Raw genomic sequence first — 13,676 nt, 5'->3', positions numbered from 1 at the left:
CAAGATACATAGGTGTCATCTTAAAGTTAAAATTGATCTTTCCTCACAATATCTGATGAACTTTGTATATTACATTACATATGGGATTCTTGCATGGGGTAATAGTGGTAGTGGTCATCTAAATCGAATCCTTAAATTACAAAAAAAGAGTTCTACGTGTTATCAACAATTCTAATTATCATGAACCTACATGTAGTAATTCTCTCTTTTATAGCTCTAAAATTTTAAAGGCCATGGTATCTCTTATCTTCAACAGTAACACATTGCCTAAATCAGTGTGAACACTGTTTACTAAAATGATGGAATCCACAATTATTTTACAAGGCAATGTCATGCATTTCAAAGGTCTCATGCCCGGACTGCATTTTCTAAAGCTACTGTAAAAAATGAGGGGCCAAAGCTGTGGAGCTCAATTGACAATTCATTGCAAAAAATTGCCATTCCCTGCATGTTTAAGGGTAATATAAATAGAAATTATTAAATAACTATTCATCTCACACCCTTCACTTCCCCCGGGACTAGACCATTCTCCCAATATTCCCAAACAACCTTAAGTTCTGGATCTGCGCGCTGTAGTGCGGCAAGCTGTTCTGGAGACCAAGAGGGAAATAGCCCTGGAGGTCCCAAGCCAAAGGAAGATTCCTCACCATGCGCTTGCTTTAATAGCTGTGGCCAATCCTACCCTTGCGCGCAATGGAATTGCACTGGTTGGGACTGTGTGCTGAATGATACTTTTCACTTCCGAACTGCTATGACCAGGGTACCTACTCAATGCATCTGCACATCGATTGCTTTGGCCTGATCTTAACTTAACCCCAAAACTGAAAGAGGCTAACTGTGCTACCCACCTCATCTCACAAGCACCTAGTTTTGCCGTCTGCAGGTGCGCTAACGGAATATTATCCGTGAGTACAGTGAAGGGAACGCCTAGCAAGTAATCGCGGAATTTATCCACCACTGCCCATCTAAGGGCTAAAAGCTCCAATTTAAAGGAGCTGTAGTCTGGATAATTTACCTCAGCACCCCGCAACCCGCGGCTCGCGTACGCTATCGGATGCCTGCAACCATCCTCACCGACTTGCGTCAAGCATGCCCCCAAACCCTTCAGTGAAGCGTCGGTTTCAAGGAGAAATGGTACCGTGAAATCAGGATAGGCCAGAACAGGGGCTCGCATTAGTGCTTCCTTCAGTTTGTCGAAAGCTGCTTGAGCTTCCGGATTCCAAACAAACGCTGTTACCTCATGTGATTTCTTCCCCTTACCTCGGTTAACCGGCGGCAAAATGGCATGCAAGGGTGCAGCGACTGCTGCAAAGCCTACAACAAACCGACGATAATATCCCGTGAGGCCCATGAATGAACGCAGCTGCTCAGCTGTCTTCGGTTCAGGCCATTCTACAATCCGTTTTATCTTCTCACTATCCACCGCGACTCCCCTTGCACTGCCCATGTGACCGAGATAGTTTACTTCGCTCTTAAAGAGCCGGCACTTACTCCCCTTGACCTTTAGCCCATACTCAGCCAGCTGCGCAAAAACATGATCTAGCCGCGACACATGCTCCTCCAGTGTTGATGAAAAGACCAGGATGTCATCCAGGTACACAAGCAGTTCAGTGAGATTAAGATCCCCCAAACATTGTTCCATCACTCTTTGGAATGTACTAGGTGCATTTGCCAGTCCGAATGGCATTCGCAAAAACTCGAATAAGCCAAAAGGCACTCTGAATGCCGTTTTTTCTATAGAATTGGCTTCCATGTGTAACTGATGGTATCCATGTGCTAGGTCAAGGGAAGAGAAGTACCGAGCCCCACGTAGGGCTTCCAGGGACTCCTCAATCCGCGGCAAAGGGAATGAATCGCGCACGGTGCGTGCGTTGAGTTTTCGGTAATCAACGCACATGCGCAGTGAACCGTCTTTTTTCCGAACTGGTACGATTGGGCTTGCGTAAGGGCTAGCACTCATTCGAATAATCCCTTGGTCAAGATACTTTTGAACCAAGTTGCGAACCTCATTCATGTGCTGTGGGGGTATCCGCCGATACGACTGGCTGATAGGGGTCTCATCAGTCGTGTGTATTTTGTGAACCAGCTTATCACAGGAGCCAACATCAAATGGGTGTTTTGAAAAGACAAAATCATGCTTGCGTATAACCCCAACGATCCTATCCTGATCCTCCTTTTCGAATCCGGATAGTCCCAGCTCCAGCCCAGGGGGCAGTGTGTACTGCGTCCCGTCATGGAACGTGTAAACCTCCGAAACCGGAGGTTTGATCTTTTCCTCTCTCGGAGCTCTGCTATTGACGCCTGGGTCTCCCCCACTATCCTCTCCAATCGTGACATGGTTCACTGTTACATGAAAAAGATCAGGTTCTTCACCGGTTTCCAGAGTCACTCTGGGAACCACTTCAGCGATAGTAGCCAATTTGGTGTGAGGCGGGATTTTAATTGCATGCATCCCAGCATTCGCCACAAGGACATTAACGGCATTACTACTTATATCCTGAAGTGTATCTATTACTCTACATGTCCTACCCAACCCAACAGTATTCTCATACGTGCCCTGAACAACCACAGAATTACCCTTCATGTAAGCCGACGAACGTACGTAGCAAGTAACACCACGGACTTCACCTGGCAAAACCATGACAGCATAACGACCCGTACGAGCCGTTATTGGCTTGTTACCTTGCTGTCCCGATTTATTGTTGGGTTTTGGCTCCTTCGACACACGATACCATTTCATGGTCGCACTTAACGCGCGTGCGTCACTGTGCTTGGGGTCAATGGCCAAATCTGTCAAACGTTCTAGATTATTACAGCCTAACACAACTGGACAACCACACCAGCTGCTTACCTCACCCTCATGAGAACTCTTAACAATCAGAAAATGTGCGTCAATCTTGAGATTTTGAATACCCATGGGTAACCGCACGTAGCCTTCCACTGGAATGTTAGCATTCCCTGCCCCCGATACACGGATATGGCAACCAATTGGCTTAACATTTTGTATTTTATCGGACAACTGTTTCTCATAGAAGGAAGAACTAATCATGGAAACCTCAGCACCAGTGTCCAACAAACATGACGTTTGCACACCTGCTAGATTTACAGTTGCTTTGGGAGTCTGTCCCACCAGCCAACTCAGAGCATCGTCAGCTGAAAAATCTATTAGCTCTTCCTTCGTACGTACTGGTTCTATGGGTGAGGCCAAAATATCTTCCCTCTCCTCCACCTGGCCTACAGTGGAGGAGGTTGAGAGTTTACTGCTTTGGCACTCCCTTGCCCAGCTGCAGGTGGATTTGTTTGAGAATTGTTCGCTTTCGGTGCCCCGGAGGCCTGTTGGTCGGCACTGCGCTTCCAGCAATCAGCCCTAACATGCCCAAGGCGCTTACAGTAGAAGCACCGTAATTGCGAACGACCCTGAGCCCTAGCTTCAGACTTGGCGACTGGGCTTTCCCGTGCGATTAACCGTTGCAGAAGATCAGCAATTTGGCCTTGTTGTTTGCTTAACTGTTCCAATTGCAACGCTATACCTTCTGGCAAACCCTGCCCATCCACATTTGCTCGGGCACTATTAATGCTGGTGTCCACTAGATCAGAGGTTTCCGTATATTCGGTTGGATCAAAACCCTCATCACGAGCCACGGCCGTAACTGTGTTTGCCGCAGAGCGCTTTGGTTTAGAAACCTTTTCGATATCTCGAAAAAGTTCCCGCGCTGCATCTCTCATTTCGTTGAATGTCTGCTCTGGCTTTTCCAATTCAAGCCGCCTCAATTCCAACCTTACAGATTGAGCACGAACCCCCGCGACAAACTGCCTTATAAGAACTCTGTCTCGCAAAGCAACCAGTGCTCCCCTTTCAGCCTCAGTGGCAACCTCTAAAATCCTGTCATGAATTCTTATGAGTGCCCTCGAAAAATCCATCAAAGACTCATCTTCTTGCTGATTCCTTTCATACAGGGTCTTTTGCAAACCCTGCACAGTTTCAACCTCCCCGAAATGCTGCCGCAACAGTTTTTTTAGTGCGGCCAAATTGGAACGAACACTTTCCGGGTGACATTTGACCTCTTTGCAAGCAGACCCAGTAAGGTGGTTAAACACAACCTGTGCCTGCTCGTCACTAGGAATCTTGCATTGTTTGATATATACGTCGGCTTCTTCAAGCCATTCCCTAACTGTAGGGTCACCCAACTTGCTAGGTTTTCCATGAAACTTTGCGAGTTTCATGGGACGCTCCCCTCCTTTAGACTGGCCTGTTTTCAATGCATCGGTGAGGCCTTTCACAAGTTGTGAAATCAAATCTGTCTCAGATTCAGAGGTCGCCATTTGAGGGCCACAAAAAGCTCACGACTTACAACATAAGCAAAAAAAATTCAATACAATAATATCGACATTCACTCTAAAGTAACAACCGAGAAGACAGGCTACTTTCAATCAATAATTTTTAACACATCTTCTAATGTTTTCATTAAAGTCAATGCCTTCTTGTCAAAATAAAAGGTCGATCAAACGTCCAGAGCGAATATTGAATACAGGGACCTAGGATTCACTCTCACCAGGCGGTGCTCGTCCCCTCAGCCACTCAAGCCACGACGACAGCCTCCTCGTACTTCCCCGTTGATCTGGCTGTCAGTTGCACAGTCAATTCGGCCAAACCGTGGCCCTCTCACTCCTGGCGACAGCCCGCTCTCCACTACAATCCCCAGCCGATCCAGTTTCTTCTATTTTCGTACGCTTTAATGGTCCAGTTAGCCACGACGACAGGTTCATTCCTTGCCCTTTCCTCCAGATATAGCTGACTGTCACTGTCCGAACTCAGTTCCGAGTAACTCCTGGCGCTCGTAGGAGTTTTCTCACAGCTTGGAGAACGGGAATTCAAAAGCTAACACCGCCACGAGCATGCGGTTCACACCAATTTCAGTCCACTTTAGGTTCTGCCTTGCAGGAGTCTTAACCAGTAGTTCAAGTGGTTCTGTACAGTCACTCACAGCCTTGCTCACCTTAGTAGTCTATCGCTGTACCGCTCACAAATCAACAAGTTAACAAAGTTTCCGCACTCACAGGTTTGACTATTAACTCTCTTCTGTCCTTCCAGCACCCCATCCGTGTTACCTCATAACAGACTCAAAATGAGAAGTCTTGCACAGGCTCAAAATTTCCTTCTGGAAGGACCAGTCAATCCCTGTTTATTCTCCTCCTTTCCGTCATCCTCCTTACACACACTCTCCTCACCATTTTTCTCCCGCGCCTCCCCTAGTCCCAATCTTATACATTGTAAAACATTGAATCCACTAATGCTGGGTAGATGTAACTAAAAATAGCACGCTGGCACCATAGACTCGGCCCCAGCCGCTGGTATTATACAATTCCATATCACTACATCTCCTAAGATCCCAAAGGGTTCAAATATTTTGTCATAATGAGGTCAACAAAAATAATATTAGAAACTTGGGAACTCTTGAATAGATGTTTGAGTAAGAAGTGAGAAATCAAAGTGTGGTAGTATCCCACATGAAGTAATGCCCTTTTCTTAAGAAAAAAAGAAAATGCGAAAAAGTCCTTTGCTCTGTCCTTAAGACTGACAAAACCTCTAGTTTTATGTGTATTTATTCTTTGCATTTAATTGGTAACAACGCTTGTCTGTTGTTTCTGTAGTGTTGTCATACGTGTCCATGGACCCTCCACTCGACAGGCATATACTTCTTGGGGGTCTCCATCCATCAACTAAATATGTACCATCGTTATCTCTGAATATTATCTGAAAATAAAGTGACGTGAAAGTGAGTAGAGCTAATGTAAATGACAGCCAACAAAAATATAACTGACTTGTCAGGGTGCCCGGAGCACTGCGCCGCTTCGCAGGCATACCCCGGGCTAGACTGCACAGATACATGTACATGTATGACATTGTGTTTAGTGACTGATTTCATTCTTCAAATGTTGCCGTGTAAGCCGCAGGGACATTTTCAATGTATAAGCAGCGTATATTCCAAAAATTACGGTATGTTAAAAACATATCTTTATTAATAAGAAATATTGATGAATGGAACTCAAAAGCGAGCAGGGAGGTTCGTTTGAACCCCGCGAACCCCCCCAGCCTACAGGCCTGGTTGGTGAGGGTGAAAGAATGATCAAGGATGGTATGGGTCGAAAATGGGAGTGGATTTTTTTTTCCATTCATCTACATGTGTATGAGGTCAGATTGAAGACTTTTGTTTGATTTTGGCGTCAGAGAAGGGGATATGGTGGCCGACTTTTGCTTTTTTGGTGCCTAAGTAAACTTAGCTATTTTGCCAGCTTTTTCATCACCCGGAATACTGCAATGGCCGCAGTGTTACCAGATGTTGAATGTTAATGAAGATAGCTGGATGTCACAAACGATTTTATTCTGAGGTATGGGATTACAAATACATGTAGCTTGTATGGCACTGAGACAATCACTAAAAACACAGCATTGAAGAAGTTTGACATTTTTTATCCATTGTACATGTAGGGCCTGGAGGAATGGAGGATGGCAAATAACTCAGCTTTGAACATAAAAAGTTTATACATGTAGATGTACTGGTACCACTGTTTCATCTGAAAATCTTGGAATACTTAACCCTAAAAGAGCAGGGTTATATTGGCCCATGTCACAGTGGAGAGGAAGGGGGAAGGGGATTTCCTCCCCAAGAACTCAGCAGTGCCTTGCTCGATTTTGTAAAAACCTACCAGGCATGTAAAGACACTCCTTATCATGAGAAATGCAAAGTTTGAACTCATTATATGCTTTTGTTGTTCTGGTCATATGAAGTTCAAGGCTACATGTGTACCATACCAGCTATGGGTACCAGTACCAGCCTACATACATTGAGTACCACAGTGGAAAAAGTATATGTTGGTGGCTGATCTGTCACGGAAAAATCTACGCTGCGCAAGAAAAGCATACATACGTGTATCATTTTCACAATATTCATGTCAAAATGACAACAGAGAGTTACTCTGAAAACTCTTAAAGAGCTCAGCTCTTAAAAAAATGAACTTGGCCAATATACTGATGGGAAAAAAATGGGAGTGGACAGATTCTGCCCCCTCCCACGGCCCATTTAAGGTGAAGTTGGGAAATGTGAAGACTGCATCTGACAGTGTTGAGGGCAGGATTAAGGGAGCCGTCAGTATATATTTGAAGTGTGTTCATTAGTTTGTTACCAATATTACCTCTGACATTGATGTCATCGATATGTAATATTTGGAAGATTTTATGCCACAAGGAAGGTGCTAAGCAGAGAGAAAATAACAAAAGGATATTGGAGTTTTCTGTGTGGTTCGTCACCTTATCAAGTAGTATTTAGGGCAGTTGTTTTTATCTGTACTGTATGGTTTCAGTGGTTAAATACAAATCATTAAGAATCTATGGTAAAGGGTTAGTGGAGGGTTATCACATTGAAGTTGGAGATGAAATCGGGAAGTGCACTGGAGAGCTCCAGTTTAGAGTTGAAGAGCTTGATATTGAATGCTGTCCAGTGTTTGTGTCATTCATGTCCATGTGATAGTAGAATCTGAATTAAAGCTTCACATCCGTACTCAAGAATAGGTTTGATACACCAGTTCACTACTAAATTCTAATTTGTGTGCACACTATGCGCTTGTACATGTAAACTGGCATGTCGAAGCAACAAGCTTGTGTGGCCCATTGATAATGTGCAGGGCCCAGATTTCAATGTTGTGTCCCTCAGCTTCTGTACCTTTCTTCACTCTTGTCTTTGGAAAACCCCCTAAAATTATTATACCTTTTACTTTTGGTCTAAAAGAGTTTTATTCTAAACCAAAAAACAAGCTTTGCTTCTCTCCAAGCGCATGATCGATGTCAAAAGAACTAGGGCTCCTTTCTGACCCCGTCCAATTACATAAAATAGTTTTGTACTTCAGGGTACTATGCATCACTTGTACTGTGCAGAATTGCAGGTTAAATTGCAGGCTACAGTACCTTCAGACAGGGTTTAGATATTTATTTGCCACAGATATGCACACGTACCTGTAGATGGTCAACTGAGAATGCTGGATGGCACCCAAACATATCGCACATCTTGGTTTCACAGCTCATGCACACAGAACGGACCTCATGCTTTTTGAATGAACAACATTTTTCAAGTTTTATTTTGTTCTCCAAAAATCTCGCTCACACCGGAAAGTAATAGCCATAATGGTTTTAGAGGGTTTCCTGTAGACAAAAGTAAAAAACAAGTGCAGAAGCTGTGAAAAGAATGATGTTGAAATTTGTGCCCTTCTACATTTTCAATGGGCTGCTCAAGCTTGTTGCTTCCACTTGCCTTTTATATGCATGCGTACATAAATAAGAGTTTATTAGTGAACTGGTCTATTAAGACAGAGTGTAACTGAAATAGTACATGTATATTACAGTCAGTGCCCAATAGGATTCTGTTGATACAGCAGTTAAGTTTTCTTTTGCATTTTACAGCGATATTTTCTATTAACTTGTTGTCAAAAGTAACACCCAGGAATTTGGTCGATTGCAGGATTTGGATTCAGTGGTTTTGGATAAACTTAAAGAGAGAGTTATTGGTCTTCCTTGTGAAAATGACTGCAATTGTGTTGGGATGAGATAGCATGAAAGCCCATATTTCGCACTAGAAGAGAATGTTGTCGAGACGTTTTTGGATTTTCTTCTCTAGAAAGAGATGTTTCTGTTGGACTTCCAAATTGCTACCTGTATACATGTATATTACCGGTATCTGCATATTGAGAAACTCTGACATCAAGGAGGTTGTGAGAGTGATCAAAATCAAGAGCAGTGGGCTAATAATGTTGCCCTGGGGGACAACATTTTCTGGGATTCTTTCAGTGGATAGGGTTTTAGTCTTACTTGTACCAGTAGCTTGCATTTTCTAAGAAGCTTGTTTTTCAGGCTTTGTTGATGGCAGATTCAAGATTAAGGATGTGGTATGGAGTGGATAAGGTGGCAAAATGAAGATACAATGTATGGCAGGATCTTTCCCTTGTTGGAGAATGGGAATGAGGTTACAATCTTTCTACTGTTTGGGACATTGAGAAGTGTGCCAAATCATGTTGAAGATTAAAAGTATTCCCTGACTTTTATGGGAAAATGTTTGATGTCCTTATTGTTGATTCCATCTTTGCCAGGTGTTGTGCACTTGGAGGAATCAATGGCATGATTCAATTCATTGATATTGATTGAATGGTTCATCAATTACATTAAAGTATCATTGTTATCATTTAGATTGAGATTGTTTTCAGTGTCTTGTTACATGTAAGTATTGATGGAAGAGGGACTGTAATTTTCAGTTCTACTGATTTTGGCAAAGTTGTTGACCAGTACCTTGACTTTATCTTTATAAGTATTAGAAATGATATCACTGCCATTGTAGTGTTAAACTGGATACTACCACTTGTTTGGATAGGATCAATCCATTTGATCTTGTTTCTGATAACTTTTGCGTTAGTCTTGAGATTATATTATTGCAAAATCTTTGCAATTCTTATTTTTAGCAGCTTTAGTAGTTTTCATTGCAATGGCACATACATGTACCTTTTTATAAATTGTCGTTTATTAATTGAGATTCTAAGGTTTTTCAAAGCCTGATTGTGTCTTTCCATGTGAACATAAAAGGCACTGTCCTGTATGATGGTTCCACCTCTGACTTATTACAATCAAGAGTGAAGTCAAGGAGGGTTGTGTTTTGGTTCAAACCCTGTTTGGCATCTTTGCCTTTACCCAGGCAGAGGATGGGAACTACATGTACATGTACACTGTACGTGTATATTCACACCAGAAGTGACGGCGGCTTTTTCAACCTTGCCCACCTGAGAGCAAAGACCAAACTGGAGGCAGTACCTCCCTGAAAACAGCTCTCTGCAGATGATGCAACACTATTAACATACACATACAAGAGGGACTACAATGACTTTTGTTGCGCATGCTTGCAAGGAGGTTGGTCTTCTGATCAATCTATAAAATACCAACATCGTGGGGCAAGATGTCAGCTCCATTCCCAACACCTGAATTGGTGACAACACATGAGGGGTCATAGACAATTCCATCTGTATGTACCTGAACCTTAGTTCATCCATTTCGAGCAACCTCTCTCTAGACGCTGAGCTTAGCTCCTGTGCAGGCAGAGCATAAACAGGTATGGCCCGCCTACCAAGAGGGTTTAGGACCACTCCATGCTTACCACCAATACCAAGATGCAGGTGTTCTGGGCCTGCATCTATAGCACTCTTCTTTACAGCAACGAGGCGTTGACCTGCATGTAATACTCCTGTTAAGAACTCAGACTCAATGCTTTCTGAATCTGCAGCCTGAGAAGGATACTTGATATCACCCGGGCAGGACTGTGTGCCTAACAAGAGAGAGAAACAGAGAGAGACCAGCTGGAAGCAGGCTGTCAGAGCAGTAACCCTGGCTGGCGAGCAACAGAGAGAGACCAGCTGGAAGCAGGCTGTCAGACCAGTAACCCTGGCTGGCGAGCAACAGAGAGAGACCAGCTGAAAGCAGGCTGTCAGAGCAGTAACCCTGGCTGGCTGGAGTTAAAATGGGGATTTAATCTACCTCAGAGGGAGGGTTTAGCATTGAACCAAAATGCTGTTTGCTGAAACGCATCCGGTTTTAGCCTGCGCATTGACATAGAGTTACGTAACAGCTTTTCTTTGGTGCGCTTTTGTTATAAACAATGAGGTATACAGTGTAACCGCATCATCATCATGCTGAACGACCCGTGCAATGCTATCATCCTACAAAACTGCCATTACAACATGGAAAAAAGCGGTCACTCTTGCCTGCCTCTCCGTGGTATATTGCCAGAACTGCCGCTGTAATCGGGAAAAAGCGATACATTTTGTTTTATTTGCCTTCTAAGGATGCCTAAGACTGGTAATGTGTCTGTAAGGCTGTGGACTGCTGATGAGCATTTTTCTAGGGCAACCATCATTTGTTGCATCGCAATAATATCTGAACAAGTGTCTCCCGATAGAGCACCATGTTGCAAACATAACACAAACTCTGGTACATGGGTGAGAATCAGCATGTTTTTACAGTAAGTATATCGGCAACCAGTCCAAACCTGCTTCAAGCACACGCCAGCCATGTGTGTATGTAAACACACTTAAGTGGGATTAATTTAAATGAAAGGAAGTTCTTCATGACCCCAAAAAAAGGAGATAAACCGTTTTGGGTTAAAGCTTCCAAATTAAAGTGGTTCCAAAGGCTTGGTGGGTTTTAATTTTATGACTGCCACCTGTGGTGAATGACCATTTTAACTTTTACCGTTTTCACTAACACAGTGTCTGAACATAGCCTCAGGTGCAGCTCCATTGTCTTCCCAGACTGGCAGATGCCAACAACCCTTTAGTGGTTGGGCAGTGGTCATTTCTGCATGTGTCGTTTAGCACAATCCAATTTGTTGTTGGAGGCTATGCAAGGGGAAGCTAGAGTTAGGGAACTGTGTGATGTGTTAACCCTGATGCCTTCTCCTATTAACCGTGGTGCCTTCTCCTGTATTGAGACAAACAAGATTGTTATTGATGTCATCAATAATTTATCCATTGTGGTCAAGTTAAGAGTTGCCACACAGCAGGTTAAGACTTTTAAAATCACAGCCAACAATGTAAGGCTTGCTTGTACATGTACATTCAGTGATCTGATTTGGAATTCCACAGAAGTGTTGGAACCTGTTTTGTACTTGACGGCAACACCATACCGGGTACTTTGTCATGAAAGCACACCCACCACCACTTTTCTGGTTAGTATTGTTTCTATCATGTCAATAGACATCACAACCAGGTAATCTAACATTTTTGTATCATCTTTCAACCACATTTCTTGGATGTAAATAATATCTGGTTTAGTGGGCCAAGAATGGATCTATAGCATTGTTAAATTCTTTTTAGTGGGCTATGAGAGATTGTGCATTTCATTGTAAAATAATTCAACCTGTGATAATGAGGTAAATATCGATGATGATGTGTTTGGATTGCCTTAGGGGAATGACTTGCATTTTGCTAGGTAGACTACATGTACATGTATGTAGTTGCTTGTGCTCCCATCTTCGTTTGGTGTGATTTCAGCATATTCTGTTTTCCTTGCACCAGTTGGTGACTGCGATGCTGTTCTATGTCTTTTTTATGATGTCTAGATTCCTCAGGTCTAGTTTGGAGGTGATCAGTTACAGATTTTTGCAGCTGTTCTCTGGTCATGTATCATTGATAGTATCTCAGATTTGCATTACTCTGGTGAAGTGAGTAGTTCCAAGATGTTTAGCTCACTACAGAGGCACTGGTGTCGGGGGTCTATTTGCGCCGCTGTCCTATCTTCAGTTTGGGTAGTGGCATCCTTTTGTTGTTTGGCAGGTGTTGTGATGTGGGATTATATTAAGCATATACATTGTATGATACTATGATGTTTTGTAGTCCTCTTTCCTGTTAGATAGTTTTGCACCCACAGTGAGCCAATGCACTTTGAGTGTTGTTCCCCACATTTGCAGCCTTTATCCTGATCTTTTTGTCAAAATTGCTCATACAAATGGAATCTTCCACATCAGACGCACCTCGTTGGACTGCGTCAATTACTAACAATATGACCAAGTTGTTGGCAGTTGAAGCTTCATATTACAGGTGAAATGATGGGCTAACTCAAAAGTTTTCATATCCCAGTTGGGACGTGCCAGGTACCGTAGGGTGGGTGAACTGAAGATTAGGCAGACAGAGACTTTTTTCTAGTTGGCTGTATGTTCTGCGCAGCAGGGGTTTAACCTCCAAACTCTCAGTTTATTGCAAGCTTCTGGTATTCCATTGTGATTCCAGTGACAACTGCCTTGCTTTGAGTTTTTTGATTTAGCAAATTTGGTAGTTGAGGCCCATTGGTCATGTTGCCACATGGCTTTTAGATTTCTTGCCCTGGCCGGAGTATGACATCTAGCGGTAATACCCCCTTGGTCATTCTTGAACACGCTTCTCACAAAATAACCAATAAGACTATTCAGAGCTTTGGCTTTTTCTGATCAGATTAACTTTAGCAAGTTTGACATCTGGGGAATTGATGATGACTAGTGTACAGGTAGGTTGCCTCTTGGTTTTTTGGCCTGGGTAAAAAGTGACATACATGTTCATGTAGGTTGGGAGTTTTATCAGGTAATTGGTATAGAAACCTGAAAGCTCCTTGTTGATGGGTACCATATTTAAGGGTGTGTGGTAGTATTTCTAAAAATGTTGAGGCATACCAAAATTTGTAAGTAAAAACAAAATCTGATTTAAGTTTAAAAAAGTGTTTAAAATTTTTATTATTATTATTTGAATCAACTAAGTAGCCAACCCTGCTTTGTAGCATTCATGGATTTCACTTCTTGCAAAAGTAGCTGTCTGCTGGCAAACTGTGACAAGCTCAGTGACCCTCCTGATTCAAATTCAGTTCTGACCTGCTTACAATAGCAACGTAATATATCTAAGCAGGGAACAGGGACACTGCTTGGACAATGTTTTTTGTTCTGGTCTGTTGCATTGTTCAGGCCTTTAAAGAAAACATGCAGATGAGCTCTGGTAGTCAAATTTAAACATCTATATATACATGTGTGTAAACTGAAGGTCAGAGAGCCTGTCCTTTCATTTCCAGCAGACTTTCTCAAAAAGAAGTGACTTTTTATCATGGCATGTCAGTCTATTTGTTG

The 13,676-nt window shown here is 42.9% G+C and overlaps 1 protein-coding gene and 1 long non-coding RNA gene across 8 annotated transcripts in view; one reads left to right on the top strand and one right to left on the bottom strand.

Moving 5' to 3' along the window:
• The window catches only part of LOC147799529 (uncharacterized), a 278,554-nt gene that overhangs the window by 35,064 nt on the left and 229,814 nt on the right, over nt 1-13,676 (top strand). The window lies entirely within an intron of this gene.
• LOC147799532 (uncharacterized) lies at nt 3,235-4,674 on the bottom strand. Its single transcript, XM_087135054.1, has one exon. It carries the CDS (start codon nt 4,321-4,323, stop codon nt 3,235-3,237), a length of 1,089 nt encoding a protein of 362 aa, XP_086991180.1. The 5' UTR covers nt 4,324-4,674.

This window comes from Acanthaster planci, linkage group LG03 (assembly GCF_054643075.1).
Source record: "Acanthaster planci isolate LZ-2023a linkage group LG03, COTS_SCS, whole genome shotgun sequence".
Classification (NCBI taxonomy): Eukaryota; Metazoa; Echinodermata; class Asteroidea; order Valvatida; family Acanthasteridae; genus Acanthaster; species Acanthaster planci.
Note: the sequence above shows the minus strand (reverse complement) of the source record. Positions and strands in the feature narration are given on the sequence as shown.

Bases quoted from the DNA above. Each gene is read 5' to 3' on its own strand.
- LOC147799532 (XM_087135054.1), bottom strand. From the start codon at position 4,323: ATGGCGACCTCTGAATCTGAGACAGATTTGATTTCACAACTTGTGAAA.